The sequence below is a fragment of the Mytilus galloprovincialis genome, chromosome 4 (genome assembly GCF_965363235.1).
Source record: "Mytilus galloprovincialis chromosome 4, xbMytGall1.hap1.1, whole genome shotgun sequence".
Taxonomy (NCBI): Eukaryota; Metazoa; Mollusca; class Bivalvia; order Mytilida; family Mytilidae; genus Mytilus; species Mytilus galloprovincialis.
This window is the reverse complement of record NC_134841.1, coordinates 22,926,724-22,940,853: the sequence shown is the minus strand read 5'-3', so window position 1 is coordinate 22,940,853 and position 14,130 is coordinate 22,926,724. Positions and strand designations below refer to the sequence as shown.

General features: G+C 32.1%; 1 protein-coding gene across 3 annotated transcripts in view; it reads left to right on the top strand.

Moving 5' to 3' along the window:
* LOC143071648 (dmX-like protein 2) overlaps window positions 1-14,130 on the top strand; it is a 102,769-nt gene that overhangs the window by 18,244 nt on the left and 70,395 nt on the right. For 2 of the 3 annotated variants that reach the window (XM_076246113.1, XM_076246110.1), the window contains 10 exons: window positions 745-784; window positions 2,248-2,389; window positions 2,835-3,020; window positions 4,019-4,561; window positions 7,420-7,604; window positions 8,320-8,550; window positions 9,054-9,211; window positions 12,060-12,172; window positions 12,453-13,257; window positions 13,777-13,926. In XM_076246113.1, the coding sequence (XP_076102228.1) occupies window positions 745-784; window positions 2,248-2,389; window positions 2,835-3,020; window positions 4,019-4,561; window positions 7,420-7,604; window positions 8,320-8,550; window positions 9,054-9,211; window positions 12,060-12,172; window positions 12,453-13,257; window positions 13,777-13,926 (2,553 nt within the window). The remainder of the gene's footprint in view (window positions 1-744; window positions 785-2,247; window positions 2,390-2,834; window positions 3,021-4,018; window positions 4,562-7,419; window positions 7,605-8,319; window positions 8,551-9,053; window positions 9,212-12,059; window positions 12,173-12,452; window positions 13,258-13,776; window positions 13,927-14,130) is intronic. The other variant, XM_076246112.1, reaches the window with a different exon arrangement.

The following is a 14,130-nucleotide window of genomic DNA, read 5'->3' as shown; positions in this document are numbered from 1 at the left end:
GAAAACCTCTTCAGATAGCATCTCATTTAAGATTATAGCAACACATTACCTTGATGCTAAAAGGCCCTGGGGAGAACACTGTACTAGGATGCACCACAATATATAATCAATGTACTGGTAGATTTAGAAGGGTTTTCTTTACATAGCATATTCCACTACCTGTGAAATAACTTTTATTAGTTAAAAAGATGAGATGATAACAATAACTTTCATAAAAATGACATAAACTAGATAAATAATGACAATGAGACTGGTGCAAATTTCTCCTGTTTGTTATGCCTTTATATTAAGTTATCAAATAGTCTTTGTATTGCAAACTTAAGAGAAATATGAAAGCTCTGGTTATCTAGATTCTTTTGGCCTGTAGGTCTGATTTTTACAGGCCAGAGAGCAATTTTACCAGCCTGGGCTGTCTGGGCTGCCACTCGGCATGAAGACTGGAAATTATCATGTTATTTACCCTCACTTCACTTAAAAATCTTAACTATTAGCTACAATGCATATGCTGTTCAAAAATCTTAATATTCTTCACATGCTATTGAGTTTTTTTTATGTCTTTGAAATGTTTTTACATTAAAAGACATACATTATAGAAATATTTACAAATTCATTAAGTAGCCTACTATTGGTTCAGCAGAGAACCATACAATGTTTTTTAGTATTGATGAAACTGTCTTGGTAAGAGGTCTATCTTGGTCTGTGAGGGACTACAGAAATATTATATTTAAGAATATTTTCTTACAGAATGATCGTCTAGTGAAGATTTGGTATGAGGACAGAAAAAGTAAGTATATATAATTATGTTTAACATGAGTAAATTATTACATTACTATATGTTTTACATGGTAATTTTGATTGGCAGAAATCAATCATTAGGCATTATAGAATTATATTTTTTTCCCAAATAGAATGTAACATTAAGGGGGCTCGCGGTCTAAATCAATTTTTTTCCCTAATATATAAGATTTTGCTATATTTTTATGCCCCACCTACGATAGTAGAGGGGCATTATGTTTTCTGGTCTGTGCCTCCGTTTGTCCGTCCGTCCGTCCATCCGTCCGGTTAAAGTTTTTGGTCGAGGTAGTTTTTGATGAAGCTGAAGTCCAATCAACTTGAAACTTAATACACATGTTCCCCATGATATGATCTTTCTAATTTTAATGCCAAATTATAGTTTTGACCCCAATTTCATGGTCCACTGAACATAGAAAATGATAGTGCAAAGTTCAGGTTAAAGTTTTTGGTCAAGGTAGTTTTTGATGAAGTTAAAGTTACATCAACTTGAAACTTAGTACACATGTTCCCTATGATATGATCTTTCTAATTTTAATTCCAAATTAAAGTTTTGACCCCAATTTCACGGTCCACTGAACATAGAAAATGATAATGGGAGTGGGGCATCCGTGTACTATGGACACATTCTTGTTTTATAAATGAACTTTATCATATCCTTAATAGAAAAATGAAATAAAAAAAATGCGGTCACTGTTTATTTAAGCTCACAATCTGTCTCCGAAAGAAGCATACATTTTTGTTAATGTCCTTTTTTTTTCTGTTGAACTGATAGGAGAAATAGAGGTAATATCTAAATAAAAAAAGAACTAAATTACAGAAATCGCTAATATTTTACAATTATTTAGTGTATGTACAGCTTATTTGAAAACAATAATAAAAAGTATAGGTCACCGATGAATAAAAAGATATTTCAATTTGAAAGCCAAAAAATGGCATTTTTGCACCAATGGGAGATAATTTGGAGCTTTTTCAATGATATAAACATTTTAAGTCATCTGGGGCCAAACAGAATCAATTTTTCTGATTGAAGTTTATACCATATCATAAAATAATAACCAATAGTGTAATAAATAAAATTTGTAATGAAATTTTTGTACCCATGAGCCTCCTTGATTTCAGCACATGCTTCTTTTTACAACGTCACAAGGGTAAAAGGTTAAAGATCTGGCTTGGTATGTTAATTTAGTTCAAAAAAAAGTTTTATGCATACACATTTACATCATTTCATTCTGATATGTTTGTAAAACTTGCCATAAAAGTACATTGCAGAAAATGACATGAATATTTATCAGTAAAACAACTTATACTGAATCTACTGAAAGATGAAATACAGCTGTCCTTTGATATTTTGTTGGTCTTTTTTATTTTATGACTTAGAAAATTCTAAACATTAATTTTTACTGGTGAAAATGATAGGAAATGCATTACTAATTTAAATATGTCTTTTTACAGTATCATTTCCATCGACCTTATCAAGAGGCGACAGTTTGATAAGTCCTAAGAAAGAAGAGCTCCATTATTCCTTTGTATATGTGGCACACCCTAGGACAGTGACAGGATTCTCTTGGAGAAAAACTAGCAAATTTATGCCAAGGTTTGTACATGTATTACTTTGTTCTGTATATTACATCTTCTACAGCTAGTAGTCATTATAATTTGAGCTTACATGTATGTCAAATTATCGCCAGTCAAAAATGGACCATCTATGAAAAAATACTATCTATACTAACTGAAAATCTACACAAAATATTGAACATTTTTTTTAAACTAGAAAAACAAAATTCTACATGCAAAATTGAATATTGACTGTCATCATGGTCATTTATTTTGCATTTCCATTAAGAAACTTGAATGACTTAATGCATGTTGGTAGTCAACATATTTGTTTTGTTGATATGTTTTTGATTTCATTATAAAAAAAAGGAAATGAAGAAAAAGGAAAGACACATATCTATATAATATCTTTATTTGATATAGATAATGTAAAATTAGCAGAAAAAAATATTTTATATTTGTTCATACAGAAATATACATTTCAGGGGATCTGTAGCTAACATGTTGGTATCGTCTTGTGCTGACAATGTCTGTCGACTGTGGATAGAGACAGTGCTCCCTGATGATGGATTAGTGGATTTAGAACAGTTTGATCCCAGTGCATCATTTGATCCTAAATACCATACACACAGACATAAGAAACGTTTCATGCAAAGATTGAAAACCATCAGGTTTGTAGGTCCTAAAAGTTCATTTCATCTGTCAAATAAAACTGATAGAGTATTAAATGAACATTTAAACCGATAGGCTATTTTCATATTACCGACTTTCAACTCAAGATTATATAATTTTTTGACAGGTACCTTACTCTGGGGTAGGACATATTTGCTCATATGTGACCAAATACCAGGATGTCCAAACACAGAGAAGGTGACATGTGGAAAAATTATAATCTCTGGAGTAAAAAGTTGGTAATATGAAAATGATCTATTCAGAAAATATTTTTATGTAGAATGCATTGTATGTGCTAACAAGGTTTTAAGGATTTTGAGTGAGCAGATAATTTGCTTTATAATTCATTTAGCCAGGTAGTTGGTTTTGATAGGATATGTTGTGAATTTTCGCTCGGAAGGTTTTGCTTTGTAGCACTAACAATTTATTATTTAGCTAATAACCCATACAACATGATTGAGATTATATTTTACTAACTAACTATTATATTTATACATTCTGCTTTGGTACATTTTACTAATATCCAATGAGAGCTTTAAATTTCGTATGTTACTAACAAAACTTTAACATATAAAAACATTCAGCTTCACATTGCTATACATTAATCTTACATGCAGTGTTACTCACATTATTTATGCCTCCACCTTAGCGGAAGGGGCATTAAATTTAACCCTTGATTAGGAAATTTTAAATAATTATAGTCACTTTAATATAAATTAGAAGGATGATATGAATTAGTTGGGTTACATGTCTCATTGCCTATTGAAGATAATTGGTTCAAGAACTGAGCTAGATGGTCAATTTATAAGACACTTGGTCCATTGCATTGTAAAAGGTTTTAGTGGTAAATCAGTGACCTTCATTGGCATGTTTAAGTATTTCATATTGAATGATTATATTTTTTGAATTTTACAATGTATTTTATCCACCAGCTTAGTTATTTAGCATGTTTTAATATGAAGGTAGGTTATTTTGTTTGTATGTCTGTTTATTACAGAAACAGTTCAAAGTTCACACTTAATAAAATTAAAGAGGTAGCAAAAAGTGTCAAACCAGAAAAGATACCAGACATGTCTTCTATTGCTGAAACAATTTCTGACAGCGATAGTTATATCTGTATATCCGAGCCTGATTCTCACGACAGTGCCGATAATCAGTCGGTGTTCAGTGACACATCCACAACACCATTATCACCAAACAGAAAATCATCAATGGATTCACCAACTTCTCCATCTAAGATTACGTCAATAAACTCAGATTATGTTGTTGAACAAACTAAAGCTGACATTTCTGATTCCTCAAAACGGTTTAGAATTAGACCTAAAAGGAGTTCCTCCGCTGATTCTAAAAAAAGGTTATCAATTGATTCAAAGAGGAAGTCAGCTGACTTTTCTGATACCTTCACTCAAAAGACTAGGTCTCTAGGCAACAGGGCTAGGCTGTCATTAGGAAATTTTGAACAAGATGGCTCAAGTACACCCCAGTATTTAATGTCAGCCAGGAGCTTGTTCCTCAGTAAAACTGAAGTCACAGTGTCAAGGTTTTAATTCTATTCATCATGTAAATTGCTAGTTATTGCAGCCTTCTTTTAATTTAGACAACTCTGATCATGTCCACTTTCTCTGTTCAAATCCTGTTTCATATCCTTGACTTACCTATTTCCGTTTTGTACCTATTGTGTGCTAACCTAAGGTGTTAGAAACTACAGATTTTGTGTTATTTTTTTTAGACAGATAGGATTTTTAATTTCATATCTTAAATACATTTACTATGTATGATTCTATGATTGTATGATATTTTTCTTTTATGTAAAGGGAAAAGTAACTGCCATTTTTTATGAAACAAGTCAAAATTAAGTACATGAAGAACATCATAGTAATTGCATAATTTTGGAAATAAAATTGTACCCTATCCATTTAAAGTTCAACTTGGTTTTTTTTCAGAACCCAGTTTTCTTTCAAGAATACTTCAATTCAGTATGGGAATCTATTTAGAGCTATCATTTATTGACTTCCTACTCCTAGAGAAAATATTTTGTTGAAAAAAGTACTTTTGATATTTTTATGCCCCACCTACGATAGTAGAGGGGCATTATGTTTTCTGGTCTGTGGCTCCGTTCGTCAGTCCGTCCATCTGTGGTTCCGTTCGTCCGTCTGTGGTTCCGTTCTTCCGTCCAGGTTAAAGTTTTTGTTCAAGGTAGTTTTTGATGAAGCTGAAGTCCAATCAACTTGAAACTTAGTACACTTGTTGCTTATGAGATGAAGTTTCTAATTTTTAAGCCAAATTAGACTTTTGACCCCAATTTCACGGTCCACTGAACATAGAAAATGAAAGTGGGAGATTCAGGTTAAAGTTTTGATCAAGGTAGTTTTTGATGAAGCTGAAGTCCAATCAACTTGAAACTTAGTACACTTGTTGCTTATGATATGATCTTTCTAATTTTAATGCCAAATTAGATAATTACCCAATTTCCGGTCCATGGAACATGGAAAAGGATAGTGCGAGTGGGGCATCCATGTACTTTGAAATCTTCCATTTTGCTAAACAGATCTAAAGTTTTATCTGTTAACTTGTCAGGCTTGTGATTACAAATCAACTATTCCTTTGAAAAAGTTATTCATAGACCTCAGATGCAATTTTCTTATCACTGACCACATCCTTTCCAATTTCAAAAAAGAATCCTTACTGTACAATACTTTGTTTTTTAAATGTAAAAGGAGGCCAGTCAAACTTTGTTGTATCATTACCTGAATACTGTGTGATTAAGCAGAATGTTTAATTTAAATTCTACCATTTGTTAAAAATGTCAAAACAAAAGTAATGGTACAAAAAACTTTGAATGTCTGTAGTACTGGTGTTGGTGCACTGCTTTTATCCATTCTGTTACCAGAGAATCTGCATATACCAGGATATCACAAGTTAAAATTTAGCAAACATCTATACATGCTAGCAATAAAATCACTGCTTACTACACAGCCTCGGTTTGGATATTGAAATAATTGTGAATTACTAATATGTTACTTTTACTTTCAGACAAATAAGTTTAATAGTGTATATAGACAAGATAGATGTTTAGTCGATGTCAAATTTAATGTCACAATCCTGTTTTTCATTTTTAGCTAGAAATATTATATAGTTACTATAATCAGAAAACATTAAAAATTACATAATGTATGTCAAGTCAATAGATTCCCATTTTATATATCAGATAGAAATCCACCTTATGCAATTGCATGTATGCATGTAAATGTCTAGACTTTGATAGATTTTGGAACATTCAAATACGAAATTTAAGATAAACTTTGACATGTTTTGTATTGTTCTTATAACAACTCAATGTTCATTGTTCAAACAGTTACAGACTTTAAGATAGAGATTTTTCATCCCAAAATTTAGTAACAGTTTGATTGATATTCATTTGGATAAGGTTAATATCAATCTGATGCAGCTCATATATTGAAATGGTGAATTTTCTTTTCACAGGATATATTTTAAAGTCATAAGAAACCTCAAATTAAAAAAAATAATGCATATGTTTTTTTATAACTCAATGGATAGTTTTCATTATAAAACTTATGTACATATACATTTTCTGAAGAAAATTCTTTTATTTGTTCATATTTAGAAGAAGTTTACTTTATTTTAATTGCGTCCTTCCTGGAAGCAATTCCCCGACATATTTTCCGTATGCAAAGTGACCTCAGTGTGACCCATCTCGTGAAAATCCAGTGATCCGGCATGGATGTCCTTAAAATAAACTATTATGTGATTGTACATATGTTAAACATGTGCTCCATATTCATGCTTTTTTGTTGATTGTTGACAAACAGGTGACAATCATTAAACTTCGGCTTCAAAACACAAACTTTAATTACCTGCCATATTTTCACAACACTGACTGATTGCAAAAAAAATTGACGATTCATCTAAATTTATGTGAAAAAAAAAAGATAAAATCGTGCATAGAAGACCAAGTTTATGATGTTTGTATGCATTGATTCAAGAATTGGAATAATATTATTTTTCACCGGTCACTCGTTTCATAGGATATGACTTTAAGTTGCTTTTCACAAGATATTTTTTTATTTGAAAAAGGGTAACTTTGGTATTCAAATTTAAAGTATTTTGGATAATCTTTGATGAATATATCAAATAATCTATTATGCTTAAGATAAACTAGTGTTAATCAGACAAGGGAGACAATCTGTTGCATACTGTTATTCTATGCATTTCCATTTGAAAGTAAATGTAATATAATCTTCTTCCTTCTTTTGGTTTACATCACATTAGTGTAAAATTGTATAGAAGGAGTTTATGAACAAAGTAGCTTTCTTTATAAAGTTGCTCTGGACAAGCTTGAAATTAATTAAACTAATGATAAAAATTATATGGTTTCAGACATGCTATTCACAAGAGAAGGAAGCACCACAAGTTTGGACCAGAAACAGTAATGAGTGTACCACATTTAGACAGTATGGTTAGTTCTCAAAGTGTCCATGACTTTCACAAGTTCGCCATTCATCAGAATGGAGTGTGTCCTACTCTACATTTCCATTTGGCAGGCAGTATTAACCCAGAAACAGGTAAGCCTAACATGTGCACACTCATATAGATATTATAAGTTCTTTAAATTTCTTTATACCAATTTTCGTGGATTGAGGGAAATTTTTTTGGATATTTGTGGTTTGACCAAAGTCTGCAAAAAAACAGTAATAATTAAACTCATCAAAGATACCAGGATTGAAATTTTGCATTTGCGCCAGGCGCGTGTTTCGTCTACAAAGACTCCTCAGTGACACTTGAATCAAAAATACTATTATGTTTATGGTGTATGTTTACCCACAAAATTAACAATAATTCATATCATTATTGACAAATTGCAAAACCCATACTTGTAATTAGCAAGCTATATAAGACCCCAAAATGACATTTGAAAACAACTTATTGTTATGGTACATTTAAAAGATATACAACTTTTGTCAGATGTCATGATAACTAATTTTATCGCCATTTTGTGCATTTTGCCTTTGATCTTTTTTTTGGTGATAATTTTTCATATTGTGCTACTCGCTTGAGATGGAAAATTATTGCTAGAAACTAAGAAGGCATGTGGCGTTGCTAATGAAATTGACATGAAATTGACAACGTCATCATAAGTAAAATAGCGATAAACAGATTGACATTGGTCGTCACAACTCGATTGGTTTTCTCCCTTTTGCTCGTGCGGACTCAAGCGAGAAAACCAATCTTGTTCAGATTATCAACAATAATCCATAAATATTATTATTGTTTTCGTAGATATACCACTTTTACCAGTTGTCAATACTGACGGTGATGTCCAACACAACTTTCAGCTTCACTGGTTGAACAACAAAGAATTACAGTTTACAATGGAGGCTGAAACCATACTCCAGGAAATGCATAAAGGCACCATGTATGAGGGACAGATGGATAATCATGAGTTTAACATTGGGTCAGATAGCGATCCTTACTCAGGTCATGACCCTGATGACCAGGTTGATATGGATGGTAAGTGTTAAGGTCATGATTTAAGTTTAAAATTAGGAAGATGTGGTTTAATTTCCCATGCCACAACTCTCCACCAAATACGAAATGATAGAGATGTTTTCAACAAAAGGTGTCAATATGACCTTCAACAATGAACATCATCCATACCACATTATTTAAGTCAGCTATTAAAGGCCCTGAAATAACTGACTAGGCCTAATATGATTGTGCTTTTGATGGAAAGCTATTCAAATCAGATGTAAGACAGTTTTGACAAGCTTCTATTAAAAAAGTTATATTCAAAGCAAAGTTGGGGAATATAATATTTCTTTGCTTTTATGTTGTGGGTGTATCATTGTGCTTCTATAACTTGCATTTTTAAGAATATAGGTATTTTGTTAAATCTGTATTTAATTCATATCTATTATTCAAATAAACTCCTTCAATTGATTGACATGTATATGTCGATTACAGTACTAGTTGTGTGAATGCATAAAGCAATATCTCTTTTCTTTTAAACATAGTTCATGCAAAAAAGAAAAAGAAAAAACATTCCAAGAAGAAACATAAACTGAGAAAGGAGGAATTAAAACTTGGAACTAATTCTGAGAGCACTGCTAGTTTTCAGTCAACTGATGGCTCTGATGGAACAGGAAGTACCCCAACTTCACCTGAGGTATCAGTAAGTTTTATACTAAGCATGTAGGTAAGAGGTACTAACAACATGCTACTAAATATAGAAACAGACAATACTCCAACAATACCCCAGGTATCAGTAACTGAGAAAGGAGGAATTAAAACTTGGAACTAATTCTGAGAGCACTGCTAGTTTTCAGTCAACTGATGGCTCTGACGGAACAGGAAGTACCCTAACTTCACCTGAGGTATCAGTAAGTTTTATACTAAGCATGTAGGTAAGAGGTTCTAACAACATGTTACCTGATTATTAAATATAGTACATGTAATAGGAAAATCCCCAATGCCACATGAGATATTAGTAAGTTTTATACTTTGGGTACTAACAACTTGTAGCACATAAAGAAATAGGAAATATTTCCTAAGTTGCCTGAGATATCAACAAGTTTTATAATAAGCATGCCAGTAGGATAACATTTGTACTAACAACATGTTTTTATACGACCGCAAAAATTTAAATTTTTCGTCGTATATTGCTATCACGTTGGCGTCGTCTTGCGTCGTCGTTGTCGTCCGAATACTTTTAGTTTTCGCACTCTAACTTTAGTAAAAGTGAATAGAAATCGATGAAATTTTGACACAAGGTTTATGACCACAAAAGGAAGGTTGGGATTGATTTTGGGAGTTTTGGTTTCAACAGTTTAGGAATTAGGGGCCAAAAAAGGGCCCAAATAAGCATTATTCTTGGTTTTCTCACAATAATTTTAGTATAAGTAAATAGAAATCAGTGAAATTTAAACACAAGGTTTATGACCATTAAAGGAAGGTTGGGATTGATTTTGGGAGTTGAGGTCCCAACAGTTTAGGAATTAAGGGCCAAAAAGGGGCCCAAATAAGCATTATTCTTGGTTTTCGCACCATAACTTAAGTATAAGTAAATATAAATCTATGAAATTTAAACACAAGGTTTATGACCATAAAAGGAAGGTTGGGTTTGATTTTGGGAGTTTTGGTCCCAACAGTTTAGGAATAAGGGGCCCAAAAGGGTCCCAAATTGAACTTTGATTTCATCAAAAATTGAATAATTGGGGTTCTTTGATATGCTAAATCTAACTGTGTATGTAGATTCTTAATTTTTGGTCCCGTTTTCAAATTGGTCTACATTAAGGTCCAAAGGGTCCAAAATTAAACTTAGTTTGATTTTAACAAAAATTGAATCCTTGGGGTTCTTTAATATGTTGAATCTAAAAATGTACTTAGATTTTTTATTATTGGCCCAGTTTTCAAGTTGGTCCAAATCGGGGTCCAAAATTAAACTTTGTTTGATTTCATCAAAAATTGAATAATTGGGGTTCTTTGATATGCCAAATCTAACTGTGTATGTAGATTCTTAATTTTTGGTCCCGTTTTCAAATTGGTCTACATTAAAGTCCAAAGGGTCCAAAATTAAACTAAATTTGATTTTAACAAAAATTGAATTCTTGGGCTTTTTTGATATGCTGAATCTAAACATGTACTTAGATTTTTGTTTATGGGCCCAGTTTTCAAGTTGGTTCAAATCAGGATCCAAAATTATTATATTAAGTATTGTGCAATAGCAAGAAATTTTCAATTGCACAGTATTCAGCAATAGCAAGAAATCTTCAATTGCACAATCAATTGCACAGTATTGTGCAATAGCAAGAAATTTTCAATTGCTCAGTATTGCGCAATAGCAAGAAATCTTCAATTGCACAGTATTGTGCAATAGCAAATATTTTCAATTGCACAGTATTGCGCAATAGCCAGAAATATCTAATTGCACAATATTGTGCAATAGCAAGAAATTTTCAATTGATTGGAGTTATCTTTCTTTGTCCAGAATAGTAGTTGAGTCAACTTAAATCATTGTTTTATACAATATACAATGTATATTCACTTTTACTACCAACTGATAAATTAAAACAATCTTTATCATTCAGTGATAACAAGCACCTTTTGTTACATTTTAATATTTTATGATGTATTTGAATGAGTAGTTATTGTTGCAAACTCCATTAGAAATTTGAATTGAGATCAGTTTTGGAAAAAGGGAAAGGGGGATGTGAAAAAAAAATGGGGGGGGGGGGGGTTAAATTTTTCTCATTTCAGATTTCATAAATAAAAAGAAAATTTCTTCAAACATTTTTTTGAGAGGATTAATATTCAACAGCAAAGTGAATTGCTCAAAGGCAAAAAAAATATTTTAAGTTCAGTAGACCACATTCATTCTGTGTCAGAAACCTATGCTGTGTCAACTATTTAATCACAATCCAAATTTAGAGCTGTATCCAGCTTGAATGTTGTGTCCATACTTGCCCCAACCTTTCAGGGTTCAACCTCTGCGGTCGTATAAAGCTGCGCCCTGCGGAGCATCTGGTTAAATGTGGTAACAGTTAGAAACATTATATTACCTGAAGTACACAACATGATTCTATACTGTTCTAAGTATAGAAATAGGCAGCAATTTTATGTCACATATATAGGGTGTAAAACATGTTGCTAAATATAGAAATAGGAAATCCCTGTACATCAATCAAGGTAGCAGTAAGTTTTATACTTAGCATGGAGGTGTAAAAGGTACTAACATGGTATAACTATATTTATTTTATTGAAAAATAAATCCTTGATTTTTTATATGTTCTCACATTTTCAGTCAGTTTAATTTTAAAATTTATTAAAAATTACAATCATTATTTTTATAAATGCATATATATATGGCAGAGAAAGGTGAGTTTGAATTTAAGATAATGATGAACATGGCTGATAAATTATACAAAATATGTTAATGTACTTAAAAATAAATTGTTAATTGTATAGAGATTTTATGTTTTATAGAATTATATATTGTCATATTAAAATTATGTAAATTATAGGGTTCAGTGATAGATGCTTTAGACAGGAAGATAGAAGGACTACTGAGAGACTGGCACCAAAGTCCCGATATGTTGTTTAGTATACATCCTATTGATGGTAGCTTTCTTGTTTGGTTAGTATATAAACTTATTGATTTAATATAGGGGTCATCATTTGTACTCTTTACCTTTATATGAATGCAGAAGGGGCAGGGAGCAGGTACATGTACAATGACAGACAAATTATGGTTAACATGTACTATTGCCAATCCCTTCGACAATCATAAACTTGTCTTCTATTTAATTAATTGTTGAGGGAATTACTTTAAACTTTACCAAATTTTTGATAATGGAATATTAAGATTTTGTATAGTATACTATTTTTAATTCTTATCCATGTTTTTCATTTAACAGGTTAGTGGATTGGTTGGATGAGTATAGTCCATATTGCTTTCGACAGGCCCAAGTCAGCTTTTCTTCTCGTTTACCACATGCTTTCCCTGTAGCTGATGCTAGGACAATGGCGACTAACTTGATGTTATATTGTAATTATAGTAAAATGGATATCAAATCAGCAATGAGGCTGACAGAGAGTAGGTTAAGTTCAGAGAAAATCCCATCTCAACCTGCACCTGCCTCAGGAAAAAGCTCTCCTGGACAGAATGATAATATGCTGATTCCAAACGTTTTAATGATCTCAAAACATTTTAATGGAAGTCTTAACCAATGGCAAATTAGTTTTTCAGATACTTCTAAATTTTCTACTGTGGTAAGTGTGGCACATGCATCCAGAGCTTGTGGCCATAGATTTAGGACTAATAATGCTGCATGCCACCCTGTGTTACCGTTACTGTTGACAACATCCCATCACAATGTTCCAATCAAAGATAGTAGGGAGAATTTAGAAACAACAGAAGAGGATGATAAGAAAGGGAACATTGAGTTTTGTAGTGAGTTAATATTGTGGAGAGTTGATCCTGTTGGGCCATTGTCAAAATCAGGTGGCATAGTTGAACTGGCCAGGATTAATGCCCCAGATATTTCTGCTTTTATAGATGTGGCCTGGGTGCCGACACTACTTCCAAGCTCTACATTAGGAACCTATAGTAACTCACCCAGTGCTCTGTTTGTAGCCTCAGATGGAGCTTCATTAAAGATGTATCAAGCTGTGATAGATGCCAGAACCCTACTGTTAGATCAACAATCTACAAAACGGGAGGTTAGTTCCATATTCCATAATAATATCTGATGTAATCTTAATAAAAATGTATCAAGCAAGAGCCTACAGTTGGTTAAAATCCCCTGGAATGTATAGAGATCCTCATTGCATAGTGCAATAACACTTTAGCAGTGATAAATAGAAATACTATAATTTGGGTTAAATATAGTTCTAGCTCATAACATACACAATTGACTTCAAATGAAAAAAAATTTCGCCTCTGCACTTTCCTTACCTAATAAACAACAAACAAACCTCTGTATAAATGGAGCCACTTGCACACATCAGACAATTAAATGAATACACCATTTTATGGATTTTAATGGGTTAAGTTTTACAAGAATTTAAATTTTCAACAAATTACAAATTCACTATAAGCATATATGCATAATTTTCTTTAACCCTGAAATAGATTATATATGAACATCAGATTTTCCCTCAAGCAGTAAAAATATGTACACTCAAAGATATATGAATTAAAAGCCTGTAGAGTTTAAACATTATCTCTCTTTATTTCAGCCTGGGATGAGTTTTTCTAGTAATACCAGTTCAGGTTACAGTATAGAACCTCAGAGGGCTCCTGGGGAAATGTTTAACATCATCAGTCTGCAATCTTCGGCCAGACCAGGATGTATTATTGAACTAGAACCTCTAGCTGATGCAAAACAGGTAAGCGGTGAAAGGTGTAGATGGACCCAGAAATCAATTGGACCAAAATATTGATGTTTAAAGTAATATTTAAAATTAGAGTGATCTTACTTTGTCAATAATTTTAGTTGAACTGATTTCATTTTTCCATAATCGTAGTTCGACCAATTATAATATTATCTCCTACTCATAATATTGACTTCAAATGCTTTGTTTTTTATTCAA